This window comes from Gossypium raimondii, chromosome 5 (genome assembly GCF_025698545.1).
Source record: "Gossypium raimondii isolate GPD5lz chromosome 5, ASM2569854v1, whole genome shotgun sequence".
NCBI classification, from domain to species: domain Eukaryota; kingdom Viridiplantae; phylum Streptophyta; class Magnoliopsida; order Malvales; family Malvaceae; genus Gossypium; species Gossypium raimondii.
Window position 1 is genome coordinate 18,417,388 of NC_068569.1, and position 13,931 is coordinate 18,431,318.

Genomic DNA, 13,931 nt, shown 5'->3' on the forward strand with positions numbered 1-13,931 from the left:
TCAAAATAATAAAAATATTATAAAAATAAAAAGTATTTAAATTTAAAAATGCAAAAAATTTTAATTTTCAAAATATGTATTTTAGAAAAAATCATAAATTTTATTTTTCAAAACTTCAAAATAAAAAAATTAAAAATATATCTAAATTCAAAACAATTTAAGTGTTTTTTTCTTTAATATCTATTTGGAATTTTAAGTTTTCTTGTCGCAAATTTTTAGAATGTAATACTTTTTTAAAATTTTTTAAATTTTAATCAAAATAATATATATAATATTATTAACAAAAGATAAGTGACGTGGTTTAATAGCATGGAATCAAGGCCAACGCTAGTCAATGGTGTGAAAGTCAAAGGTGATTTTTTAAATTTAAATTTAATGTTTTAATTTAAATAGACTTAATTATCACGTGAGACATTTTGACCGGTTAGATGTGCCAAATGACAGATCCTGATTGAAAGCACGTGATTTTTTTAATATCATTGAAAAAAGGCTCCTTCGGGTAATAGTATGATAATTTAAATACCAATTTGAGACAAACAAAATTTAGGTATCAAAGTGACTAAACAGGCATAGTTTGGGGGGCAAATTTAGCATTAAGCCAAAATATTTTGTTACTGACCTTTTTAAAGCCCAGCCCGATTATTTACTACATTTTTTAGGGTTGTGTCTTAATTTTGTTTGCCATGTTTATATCTTTCGCTTTAGCTACTGCCACTTCTTCTTCCTCCTTTATATTCTGTTCTGCTACAAAATGAGATTGTTTGATGCATGGTAAGTTTCCATCATAGTTTTCAATTACTCATCATCCCCAGACCTTAGAAAAACACACAAGCAGAAAGTCTTTGTTGGGTACTGCCCGGTACCTTAAGTTACGGCGGGACGGACGAATTTTGACCGAAACAACTGGTACCGAACGAAACTTGAAGGGGAGCGGAATTTGTGGGTGAGTGTCCCGGTCTCTTACTGGAACAGAGTATTCCGGCCGGTACGGGTACGGAACTGATTTTTATGGTCTCAACGCAAAACTAAGGTACCCTAAAACATCAGACACAAAGTCGAGACAAAAGAGAAAAGCTGAAAATGGCCGAGTGTGTGAGGACAACCTTAAATCCTTCCCACTTCCTACTACACTCCACTAAAACCCCAACTCAAAATCCCTTTTTTTCATCAATCTCTTCCTTTGAAGCAAAACCCAATGCTAGAAACTACCCCAAAATTTCCCTTTCCGTTATGTCCAGCCAAAACCAAAGCCAGGGCCAAACCCAAGTCCCATCTCTTGATGCTTTGCTCAACTCTGGTCGCAAAGAAGAAGTTTTTGCCAGTATAAAAGCCTCACTTCACAATTGTCTGTCAGAGACTAATCTTCAATTGACAGTCCCTGGTCTCAAATCCAAAACCAGAGGCAAGGTAGACACAAAGGACTGCCTTTTCTTTAAATAAAAAAAATAGTCAAGTTAAAAGATGGGAAATTTTTGTAATTTTGCTTGAGTCATGCAGGTTAGGGACATTTATGATAGTGGGGATTATCTTGTTTTGGTCACTACTGATCGTCAGAGTGCATTTGATAGGATTCTTGCCTCTATCCCCTTCAAGGGCCAGGTTTATATACTTGCTACTTTGTTAATGGTAAATATTAACTGTAGTAGATGTATCATTGTTGGAATTTCACTTTTCAGGTTCTTAATGAGACGAGTTTGTGGTGGTTCAATAGAACTCGGCACATGATTCCGAGTGCAGTTTTGTCAGTACCAGATAAAAATGTTACAATTGCTAAGAAATGTTCTGTTTTTCCTGTTGAATTTGTTGGTGAGTATCTTTGATATTCTTATCATTCATTTTTGTCACACGGAGGGTGGTTGATTGGAACCGAATTGTTTCGTTTTTAGAAACTTGGAACTCTGAATTTTCATGGTCACATTTCATGATAGGAGCTATTCCGAAGTCCATTATGAATGGAGTTTCACCCTATCAATTAAAACAATCAACAAGTTTCCTTAATCCTTTGTTCATTCACAGCATGTAAAATAGTGAAAATGATCCGTGACTTTTTGTTTTAATATTTTTGTGGGAGATTGAATTGCCACAGGTTCAAAACAAGTTTTAAGTTCTAATTTTGCATGCCAACCTTGTCATTTAGAGCTATTGCTGTCGCCTGGTGTAAAATCCTCATCTGATCTGGATTTTGGTGCTATATGCAGTTAGAGGGTTTGTGACCGGAAGTACTGAAACGTCACTGTGGACAGTTTACAAAAATGGAGTTCGAAATTACTGTGGAAATGTACTTCCGAATGGTGAGGCTTCTGTGTAGTTAAAACACACTCTGTTCACTTGGAAATTGTGCTATATGATGGTGAAATGATATGTTTGTTATAGGGCTGGTAAAAAATCAAAAGTTAACTGCAAATATACTCACACCAACAACTAAAGCTGAGGATCATGATGTTCCTGTAACTCCTGACGAGGTTGATCCTTCTTTTCACCAAAGTTGAGCTTTGAATGATATAGGGAAAGTATAAAAAAAAGAATAAGATTCTTTCTTCATCTTTCATGTTGCTTTAGTGTTCTCCTCTCCCCCACATCTGCCCCTTAGGCTAAAAAAAAGGGTCCTATTGGCTAATCTTTGCATATTGTTGATTGGTAACTGTTCATCTGCTGGTGCATTTTCCTTGCAGATTATTGAAAGAGGATTGATGACTCAAGATGAGTTTGATGAAGCAAGAGAAAAAGCTTTAAGTTTGTTTGAATATGGACAGGTGATTTTGATTCTGTTCATAAACTTCATGTGCTTTCATGGTGTAATATCTATCAACACACTGGAAATTCTTCAAGATGAGATCAAATAAATTATAGATCATCATGTTAAAACTTAGAATATACATGAAATCGTATTAAAAGAAAAGAAAAGAAAAAACAGAATAAGAGTAGAATAAGAAGCAAAACAAATATTTATTGTAATTTGTGCTATGACAGCATGTTGATTAAGATGAAAATGGTGAATTTTGCATTTGCGAGTTGCTTCCTGTTCTCTTAAACTCCCATAGTTTTGTTAAATACCATTTCATTGCATGTAAGATAATATCTATCAACACACTGAAAATTCTACAAGATGAGATCAAACAAATTATAGATAATTATGTTAGAACTTAAAGTGCTCAAGAAATTTTATTTTATTTTTTATAAAATGAATTGATTAGAATAAGAAGGAAAACAAATATTTAATTGTACTTTGTGCTGTGACAGTCTGTTGATTGAGATGAAAATGGCGACTTTGGCATTTGCGAGTTGCTTCCATTCTGTTAAACTCCCCTAGTTTAGTTAGAAACCTTTATATTACTATTCACCGTTGTACAGTTCATCCATGCTCTGTTGGTGATGAAAATGTTCTCATGTCAAGCATCGCAGCATATTTACAGCAATCTTTGGTGTCTCTGTATGTTTGTGTCTGTTTGTGCTTTCTACACCAAACACTTTCACCATATAAGTTATTAAAATATGATGAGTTTTTTAATTATGTATTGCCACTTGCACTTGTTATTGCTCAATCAGTAACTACTGAATGGTTTATTGGAGCCGACTTTATGATTTGAATGATTTTGTTGAGAACAATGCAGCGTGTAGCTTTGGAGCGTGGCCTGATTTTGGTAGATACAAAATATGAATTTGGAAAGAGTAGTGATGGTTCAATTCTATTGATTGATGAGGTTAGATTCCATTTTCCTGAAAGGTTCCCTGCTTCTGCCTGTCACTCGTATACACTTTACACGCACATTTTAGGTACGAAAAAATTCACACAAACTGACAGGCAATGATAAATTTTGCTTTCTTGTTCTGTAATTCAAGGTGCATACACCTGACTCAAGTCGATATTGGATTTCCAATTCTTATGAGGAGCGCTTTCAGAATGGTCTTGAACCTGAAAATATTGATAAGGTGTGCGGATAGTTTATGCATGTCAGAGTTGATGTTTAGGGACAAAAAGTTTAGAGTGAACTAATATTTAAATGGTTTGTGGGGTCTATAGGAGTTCTTAAGGTTATGGTTTAGAGAGAACTGCAATCCCTATGAAGATAAGGTAAGTCGCATCAAAAAGTTAAATTCTATGCCCATTAATGTAAGTTGAGGATATACCGAAATACTAATTTGATCATGCAATTCTTAGGTGCTTCCTGATGCCCCTGAAGAACTTGTCTGCGAGCTTGCTTGGCGGTATATTTTCCTCTTTATCATACCTTTTAGTTGATGCAAAATATATACTACTAAGAATGTAAAGAGATGAGCAAAATTGAAATCCATGTCTTAATCATTTGATGTTACATCTCGCTTTTCTTCATTTCTTGTCTCCATTCAACTGGAACACACTGTCACTGTTTTATCAGCTCGCATTGGTAATTTTTTGCTATGCTAGGCTTCACAAAACATGACTGCATGGATCCAATTTCATATGTATGGGGTTCAGTCATTAATTTTAAAAGTGACAATAGTTGTAGTGCTTTAACATTTTGACCCTGTTTTATGTTTGTAGTGCTTTAACTAACTCCCGTTTGTACCCTTACTGCCAGATACATCTTTTTATACGAGACTATAACAAAATCAAGATTTGAGATGCAGCCGATGGGAGTAAGACTTAGTACTATAGATGTTCTTTTTAATGTTATTACGCAAAAATGGCAGGTTAATTATTATTATTTTCTTGCAGGAGCCAATACACGATCGAATCTCGCGAAATGTTTCCTCTGCATTATCATCTTTCCAGTAACTGAAGAAGATTGTACAAGATCTCATGGTTTTCCTAGGATGGTATCTATGCTGAAACTTTGAATGAGCATTCCAGCATTTATGGAGTTTTTAAGTGTTTTTCTCCTGTTATTTCCTCTATGAAAACAGGCTTTCTGCATCCTTGAGGCCTTTGGCAGATGAACTTAGGGTGGAAGACGAGCTGATTTCTCCGATATAATGCATTGGTCACTTATTTTGCTTTTAAAATCTATAACTAGGATCAGCATTTCAATAAATTCTAAGATGAAGTCTGACATTTTTGTCCTTGATCTTTACCAATGAATGAATGGCTGATTCATCTTTTCATTTCTTATTCTTCCGTAGTTTTACAGCAAACAGGTCATGTTGAATTGTTGATGTGTGTGCGCATGTGTTTGTGTTTGTTGAGAGAGGAAACAACCACATTTAGACCAGAATCCGGCAAATTTTGTAGATCTCGATTGTGATAACCGATAAATTCCAATTTTACTAGCAATGAAACATTATACCTTCCTGTTAAAAACAACTTAGGAAGAAGCAGTTCAACAAAAACAATGCCCACACATGGTAGTTAGCTTACAATATTAAGGCTGCTATCATGATTTTAATGGGGGATAACGTCCTAGTGGCATTCATCTAGAGACCTATGCAGGCGCTCGTGCGCTATTTCTCTGTTTTAAGTCCATAGGGTTTGATATCATCAGGAATACTGATACTTCGAGTTGTTTTTAACCCTTGACATCAGCCATCTTCTTTCCTCTACAATAGAATCTATTTCATCCCAAGAACATCTGAAAGACATTGCCTCTAATCTCTGGAGTCACTTTTACTTTGCTCGTTGAGAGCTTGAACAAGGGCAGAAATCTCATTATCCATCTCAATTCCATCCTTATACATCATTTCAAGGATGTCAAACGCTGGTGTCTTAGCCAAAAGGTGGTTTCTAAACCATGATTTATATATTTCTGAACTTGCAAGACCCAAACGCTGAACATCTCTAAAAAAGTTGTTTGCATCGTCCGAATTCCCATGCTTCTCGAAGTACTCAGCAATGGTCACGAGAGTATAATGGGGCGGTCTCCAATGACAATATTTTAACAAAGCGAACCCTTTCTTCATAGCAGTGACGGCCTTCACCATGTCCTGGCTTTTCACCCACCCTTCCATCAGAATTTCCCATGTCTTGTAATTAGGACACCCTCCTTTCTCCAATGTGTGGCGATGCAGTGACTCAGCTTTCTCCATCCATCCATTCTTCACGTATGCACCTAAAAGCACATTGGAGACCCTGATATCATAATTTCGACAGTTGTACTCCCACTCCATAAACACTTTCTCCGCTTCTACAATACCACCGAGCCGAACCAAGCATGATAATATGCACATATAGTTGGCACAAGTCATTCTCTTACCTATTAACTTACTGGTTTGCCAAAGCCGAAGAACCTCGGTCTTTTTCTTCAACAATGCATATTGAGTCATGAGGAAGATATAACCAAAGCTATTACTTGCAGACAGCTTTGTTTCTGCAGTTTTGAGGGCAGTTTCTGCTTTCTGAACCAGACCTGCTTTGGTATAAATATTAGCTAAAGTCGATAGAGTGCTCCAACCCATACAGACCCTCTCATCACTCAGCATTTCAGCATAGACGGCTTCAGCTTTTGCAACCCCAGATGATCGGGCTGAAGCATCCATCCAAAGGTTGTATGATAGAATATTTTTGGGTATTTTGTTTCGATTCATTTCTTTGATAACCAGAGGTACTTTTTCAAACTGAGATGTAGCAATGTACAGTTTCATCATTTCATTGTATAGATGGGGGCAGAGGGTCAGCCCCATAGAAACAAGCTTACTCATGAAAGCCTCGGCTTTTCCAATGTCACTTTCTTTTACATAACCATTGAGAAGAGGGAGGCAAGCTGCTTTCTGTGAAGCAGTATTGGGTAAACAATTGAAATGTTCTTCAGCCGCTGTTAAATTACCAACCTTGATGAGTAGCTTCACTTTAGTGGCATGAGCAACAGCTGGCATTTGTAAGCCCTTTTGAGTTTCTTGCCATGTCAAAATCTGTTCGTTTCAGAGAGTAAATATAATACAAAATCAAATCCATTGAAAACCCATTAAAATAAATTAATAAAATACACTTTTGCCTGGAAAAAGTTCCCTACCAATTAAAAAGAATGAAGGGTTTTTTTTTTAATCGATATTGCAATATCAACAAATTCAGAAGAAGAAATGAAGAAAGGAACCTGAAGGGCCTGATTGTAGCGCCTAGATTTGTGGAGAATTTGGGTAATGGATAGGAGCTGCGGAATGTCAACTTTCTGACCCGAATCAACCCAACTGCGAAGCACCTCGGTTGCACTTTCCGTCGGCGACCTCAACCCCAAAATTCTCCCCTTTAGACTTTCATTGCTGGCAGCAGCAGCACTTCTAACACTAGCCTTTTTCACCCAGGAAGGAACAGAACTTAGTAGCCGCCCCCACCTGGCGTCCGCAAGCTTATCGCCTCCATTGCTTTTGAGGTTAGAGAAAATGGAGCGACTCGCCATGGACGATATAACTCTGCTTCCGCTCTCTGTCTCTCTCCGCTCCTTTCTCGGTCGAGGAAAGTAGTAAACCTCGGTATCAAACGGCGTCGTTTAATGTGGTTTTTAGGCTTATTCAGCGCGAGTTTTGTATAATTCACAATTCCACGGCGAACCGGCAAATGGACCCCATTTAAGTTTTTATTTCTCCAACAAATTTTACTCCTCCTTTTCCTTCAAACTTGGTTCCAAAATGAGAAAACTCAAGTGTTATTATTATTATTATTTTTGATAATAGAAGAGTAAATACATAGATTGAACAAACATAGTTCTTAGTGATATAACAACAATAGCATCAACACCAAGTTGATCAAGAAATATCACTGGAGGAGAATAATAGAAAACACTTTGTAATATTTGCCCCCAAGGCATCGATGCTAGGCCATCGGCAAGTTTATTACCTCCCTATAAACACATTGGATAACTACTTTCTACTCCTTTTTCTTTGGATTAAGTTAAACTCGAGATAGTGTTATTAACCCAAATTCTTAATACAATTTTTCACTACATACACTTAATTCTGTCCCAATTTAGTAATTTATCATATTTAAAACTTAAAAGTTAAAATGATATCATTATTAATAAATTTTGTTAATTTTAAATATTTAAAATTTTAACTCCAAATGATAACACATATTTGAATTGAATAGAAATAAGTTAATAATGTTACCATTAGATTTCAATAGAGAAATTAAATTCAAAATTACACCAAGTAAATATGTTTGCGTGTAAACTCGAAAATGGAGAAGAAACTTTGGGAATGCAGTGTGTATCCATGCTATTTTCATATCTAACTAATAGCCAACCAAAGTTTGCACTTGGAATTTGCTGGAGAGAATTTGATATAAATTAGGAAATATAATTTTAGATTATTAAGAATACAATTATATGTGGAAGTGTATTTATTATTAAGAATAAAATTATATCCGAAAGTGTATATATATTCATTGTTAGAGATTATCTAAAAGGTCTTTTTAAAATAATTAATTATTAAATTAATTTTGAGTATTTATAATTTGACCCCTCATCTAATTATAAATATCGGTATCAATACATTATTTCCATAACACTTAGATATAATTGGTCACTTAATTTTGCATCACACTTTATAATAATATTATGCATTATACATATGCCCAGGATTTTAATCCAACATTAAACTCTACTTTCGAGAGTACTATTGGGAGGCAGAGACGAGGTCATCTCAGTTTCAGGAGTTGGTTTCTTTCGCTTGATGTCACCGTAGAAGTAGGAAAGGAAGCCCCATAGCGACAGAGCAAGAGACACACCCTTCTCCGCTTGAAACTTCTCATTGAAGAAAAATACTGCCAGAATCTCTGTAACTGGTAATAGAACCGCAATCACTACAGCCGATAGCAATGATGACGCACAAAACACTACTCCAATTGCTCCCAAGAAGAAACATTGCCATATTATTGCACTAAAAATCGCAACTATGTAGTATTTTGTTTCTCCTAGCTCGAATTCCCTTGCTTCCCTTCCAATCACCTGCAAACACAAACAACCTTTCAATGTATTACTTTCTCCTGGCTTTGAGCAATGTACTAGCAATGGTGATCAGTTGGTTTGTAGAAGCTGAAACAGTATCTCACTAGTGTTGGTTTTCAATAGGCCAAAGCTGCCTTGGCTCTTTTTATTAAAGACACAGGTGATAACTGATAAGATTAGAAAGTTTTACTTCTAGTTTATGTGGACGATATAGTGATTATTGGAAGTACGGGCTATTGGTGATTGTGTATTCCTAAACCAGAGTCAATATGTTCTTAATCTCCTAAAGTCAGATGGCATGAGTGAGTGCAAGTCTCTGCCAAGTCCCATGATCAGTTCAGCTAAGATGAGAGCTACAGAAGGAGATCTTTTGGCAGATCCTCATCATTATAGAAGTCTTTGTTGGGGAGCTACAGTAGTGTGTGACTAGGCCACACATCAATACTGTCAATAAGGCAGGCTAATACATGGCTCAACCTAGAGACAGCCATTGCAGGCTGGTCAAACAGCTCATTATCACAGCCTTTGCTGATGCTGATTGGGGAAGCAACTTAGAGGACCGAAGGTCAACGTCTGGTTATGTAGTGTACTTTGGCTGCAATCTTGTTTCATAGCGTTCTAGAAGGAAACCTGTGGTTGCTTTGTCAACCTCAGAGGCTGAATACAGTGAGTATTGCAAGTATAGTTTCAGAGATCACTCGGATATAGTATTTGTTCCAAGAGCTTGGAGTTAGCTTGTCAACCAGTGAGTTAGTGTGTATATAGATTTATACGCAAATCGAATCTATACATAAATAGTATATCAAACTATAATATTATACAAATAAATTTATATTTGGCTTTCTAAAAATAACATGCACATCTTAAATATAAATTAGTAAAAATTTTAATATATTTAAAAGATATGATTAGACTTCTATCACTTGTCCTGTAAGAAGAGGATAACTAAGAAAGAGACAAAAAAACAAACCTTGAAATCATTGTTGACCAGCATCCCGACGGTGCAAAAGGCAGTAGCAACCAAACACATCACCAACTGAATCTCCATCACAAGGGCGTAGCTGATCTCTTGCTTTGCCTTCTTGTACGTTAGTTCCACCAATGGCAATATAAATCCGTATAAAGCCGCTGCAGCTAAGGTCATTACGAACCCCAAAATATATTCCTTGTTGGATTCATTCGCAGGCCGGTCGCTGCTCGAATGCAAAGCCAGAACGCCAGCCCCTATGGTCAACAAAAACACGGCGTTTATGGAGTAGGCAGTGAACTTTTGTTTCACCAACAGGAAAGCAAACCCCGCCGTGAAAGCCAACTGCGACGCGATGATCAAAGAAGAAGTCGAAACGGGGAGACGAGATAAGCCATAGGAGTAGAGGTAGTTATCGAGGCCACTGAGGATCCCGAGGACGATAGCGGCAACGAACAACGGTCGTTCCATACAGATAAGCTTGTTTTCCGAGGTGGGATTGGCCGTCCTGGAACGATGCACGTAAGCACAAGCGATGGGGAGCAAGATGATGGGGCAACCCGCGGTCTGGAGCCAGCTCGAGAACCAGATCCGGTTCCCACCATGGATGAAGTAGAGACGGGCGATAAGTGGAGCACCGCAGTTGCCTATAGAAAGGATGATGCAGTTTATTATTAAGAGAGCTTTTCTTATGGTGCCACCATCCTTCACGTTCATGATTAAATTCTCTGTTTTGTATTTGGATATTTTTGCATCTCCTTCCTCTGTTTTCAAGGTGTTTGTAGAATGGAAGAAAGCCGAAGTAAGGATAAGACAACCATATAGGTGCTATTATCCAACTCGTTATATTAAATTCCATAATTTACGTGCATTTCGAAGCAACTATAAGTATTGTAATCTATGATATAGATTGTTATTATAAGGTTGAAACATGGGATCGATACCTCATTTGATTTTTTTTAAAAACTATTTTCGTGCAAAAAGGGGTTTTAAGACTTGTAGTTCAAAGAAAAAATTCATTCTGAATCAATTCGATTCATCCAGTGTTTATCAAAGAGGGTCAGAGAATTTTATTGTTGATGCAACGTCTAACAAACATTCCATAACTGTTGGTCTTCATCAGCTCTCAATAACAGCCATGAAATATTGCGGTCGGGATACTAATAGCTGCATTTGCATTATCCACTCAACTCAGCAAATTCATTTCGTTTCAATGTTGAAATTTTTTAACACTACTTAGGCACTGAATATACAGTTGAACACTAACTATTTTATGCTGCAATTGTTCAAAACATTATATTACATGGTAGCATTAAAGAGGTTCTTTTTGTGTACATTGAAGTCATCTTTTAACTAATTTTGTCTTGTCTTAGTATTGTATCTAAGTACCATCTATAAATACCTTCACTTGCCACTAAGATGAGTGTCCATTATTGCAATTTAAAAATTTTAAAAATTTAACAAAATTCAAATGAGATAAAAACAGAGGTGTTATGGGACAAAGTTAGGTCCGGTTTAAAAAATTATAAGAAAATAAAAAAACTTTTATAAACAAAAAAAATCAAAATACACATAAAACTTAAAAAATAATTCAAAAAACAAAAAGAACATATTAAAAATTGATAGGTGATGATGAAGAAGTTTAAGGATCTGATCCACAAAGTTGAATTTTCTTTTTATTACAAAATATCACTGATTTAACTTGACCAACAAATGACCTAAGCTAAATACTAGAATATAAATATCAACCTCCGCTTCATGCGGATGACCCTTGGTCCCATTAAAATATTTCTTACGTTGACCGATTATTTAACTGTGAGTCTTCAGCACCGGTCAAATACCACTGTCTTTTTTAATATTATATATATTGATTAAAAAATAAATTTGAAAATATTTCTTATAAAATTCAAAATAATACATAAAAGATGGTAAATGTTTTAAAAATGAAAAAAGTAAATAAATTTAACTTTTTTCTTTGTATGGGGTTGGCGTTGACTCTTGTTGTCTCCTCCGGCCAGCAGTCGTGGATCCACCAGCTCGCCCCGAATTACGTGGTGGGTGACATTTTTGGGAAGAACTGCACCTCATCCAATCCCTCAATAGGTAAATAGTTCTGGGATTAGAATCCTAATTTGTTTTTGAGGGTTTAGTTAGGCCAGCTTTGGAAGAGGGGAAGAGTAACAATAAATCTAATAAAAAGTTTCGATTTCACCACTTTTCTGGGTTTCTTTTTTCTTTTCGAGAGGGAAAAGTACAAGTGAAATGAAAATATTTATTAAATGTTTTGAAAATTTGTTTTATATTTTTTCTGGTTATTTTAATTGGGATAAAATTGAGATTTTTAGAATCATCAACAAACTAAAAATATTGAAACTCCCACAACATCTCATGTTGCAAAGTTTAACGGTAAGTAACAGTTTATAATTTTTTTAATGGGTGGGTGACCTACCCAGTAGATTCACGAAGCATATTTTATTTAGTTGTCTTTATGCATAACTAAAGATAAAAATAAAAAAATGTTATATCATGATTTATCATTAAATTATATTCGTCTTCTTCTTATTTGGTCTTATTTCGATAACTAAATTATCTTTTTCTTATAGTCGTTTTTTAAAATTTTAGATTTTCTTTTCTTTTCTTTTTTTAATAATTAAAGATTAATATGAGATCCATACTTCAATTTAACCGAAGTGAATCGCCAATATGCCTGTAAATTCCAAAATGGAGAATTTAGAATGTAATGAATAGTCATGACAAGGACACCATGGCAAAGGCCATTTTCTTATCCAACTATGCTATCCTATAAACAACTAATGGCCAACCAAAGTTGCCATAAACAACTAATTGTGGGGATTACGATGACAACAAAATTCTTCTTACTTCTTTCCCCTCTCTAATATTTTCTTAATTTTACATCTTAAGTGCCAATCACTTTTTATTTTGCTACTTAAAATGTGCTTCTATTATATTTTTAAATTATTTTATGATAGACGTTAAAATTTTTTTATAATCAATCATAAAGTCATGTGACATCTTTATATAAAAAATAAATATCTTTTATTAAATGTATATAAACATTAAAATATATAAAATGGAAATTAATATAATCTGAAAAAAGATATAAATTATAAATAATTTATAAAAAATATAAAATTTACAAAAAAAATACGATAAATAAAAATAAATTAGTTGAAATTAATGATATTATTATAAAAATTATAATTTTTAATTTTTATATAATTATAAAATTCTAAAATTGTATTTCAGTTTCAAGGGTTTTTTTAAATTACTTGAAATTTAAATACATCTTTCATTTTATAACATTTATCAACTTTTATATATTATTTTGAATTTTAAATATGTATACTTTTATATTTTAGAATTTTATAAAAAATATTTTTAAACTTTTATTTTAATTTTTATATATTATATATGACATATAATGCACTAAAATATATTATGTGTAAATATTTTATATATAAAATATTAGTTAATAAAATATATATTTTAATTTAAATATAATAAAACCGCACATTTCTAAATAAGTATTACTTTTACACCATTATCTATAATATATACAAAAGCATGAGTTTAGAAAAACTTTTGAATTGAGGAGAATATCAGTTATTTTCTATAATATTAATAAATTAACTTTAAAAATAATTATATCTTAATTTAGAATTATTAGTTAAAAGGTTGTGCTAATTTTAAAATAGAGTTATTACTTGAATAGGGCACTAAGCATAACACAATAAAAATTTTGTGATAATTATAATTATAATTTAATTTAATCTACAATTATTAGTTACAAAATTTTGACAGTAAAAAAATTGTGCTAATTTTATTATTGTAAATAGAATTATTACCAATTAAAGTTTATATTTAGCTTTATAATAACATTCAGCATATTCAATCAAAATATGGTGATTTCTTTCTTTAAAGAGTTTGATGTTGTTTTGAATGGGCTTGGTAACTTAAATGCAAGGCGCCATGTAAACCATCTTTACTTGGTGGATGATATCCCATTGGTTGAAAGTGGGAGCACAAGGTTTTGGTTTTAACTAGGTTGCTCATATTCATGCTTCATCCTGTTTTTCTTTATGCGATATAAA

General features: G+C 34.0%; 3 protein-coding genes across 4 annotated transcripts; 1 reads left to right on the plus strand and 2 right to left on the minus strand.

The window, feature by feature from the left end:
- The first annotated feature begins 641 nt into the window (after positions 1–641).
- LOC105769498 (phosphoribosylaminoimidazole-succinocarboxamide synthase, chloroplastic) lies at positions 642–5,082 on the plus strand. Of its 2 annotated transcripts, XM_012590173.2 has the most exons (13): positions 642–1,407; positions 1,498–1,599; positions 1,677–1,806; positions 2,199–2,291; positions 2,374–2,462; positions 2,673–2,753; positions 3,612–3,701; positions 3,841–3,930; positions 4,022–4,072; positions 4,160–4,206; positions 4,560–4,617; positions 4,697–4,797; positions 4,885–5,082. In XM_012590173.2, exons 1-12 carry the CDS (start codon positions 1,081–1,083, stop codon positions 4,754–4,756), a joined length of 1,218 nt encoding a protein of 405 aa, XP_012445627.1. In that variant the 5' UTR covers positions 642–1,080; the 3' UTR covers positions 4,757–4,797; positions 4,885–5,082. The 2 variants fall into 2 exon arrangements, with proteins under 2 accessions (XP_012445627.1, XP_012445626.1); XM_012590172.2 differs by having other exon boundaries at positions 4,697–5,082.
- A 98-nt stretch (positions 5,083–5,180) lies between these two features.
- Positions 5,181–7,397, minus strand: LOC105769496 (pentatricopeptide repeat-containing protein At5g27460; the record flags this gene model as incomplete). The annotated part of the gene is made up of 2 exons (XM_012590171.2): positions 5,181–6,822; positions 7,005–7,397. Coding segments are annotated over 2 exons (1,653 nt in total), but the record flags the coding sequence as incomplete, so codon positions are not given.
- A 975-nt stretch (positions 7,398–8,372) lies between these two features.
- LOC105769776 (purine permease 1) lies at positions 8,373–10,798 on the minus strand. Its single transcript, XM_012590635.2, has 2 exons — positions 9,823–10,798; positions 8,373–8,852 (listed from the first exon to the last, which is right to left on the minus strand). The coding sequence occupies exons 1-2, from the start codon at positions 10,534–10,536 to the stop codon at positions 8,499–8,501; spliced, it is 1,068 nt and encodes a 355-aa protein (XP_012446089.1). The 5' UTR covers positions 10,537–10,798; the 3' UTR covers positions 8,373–8,498.
- Positions 10,799–13,931: the final 3,133 nt, after the last annotated feature.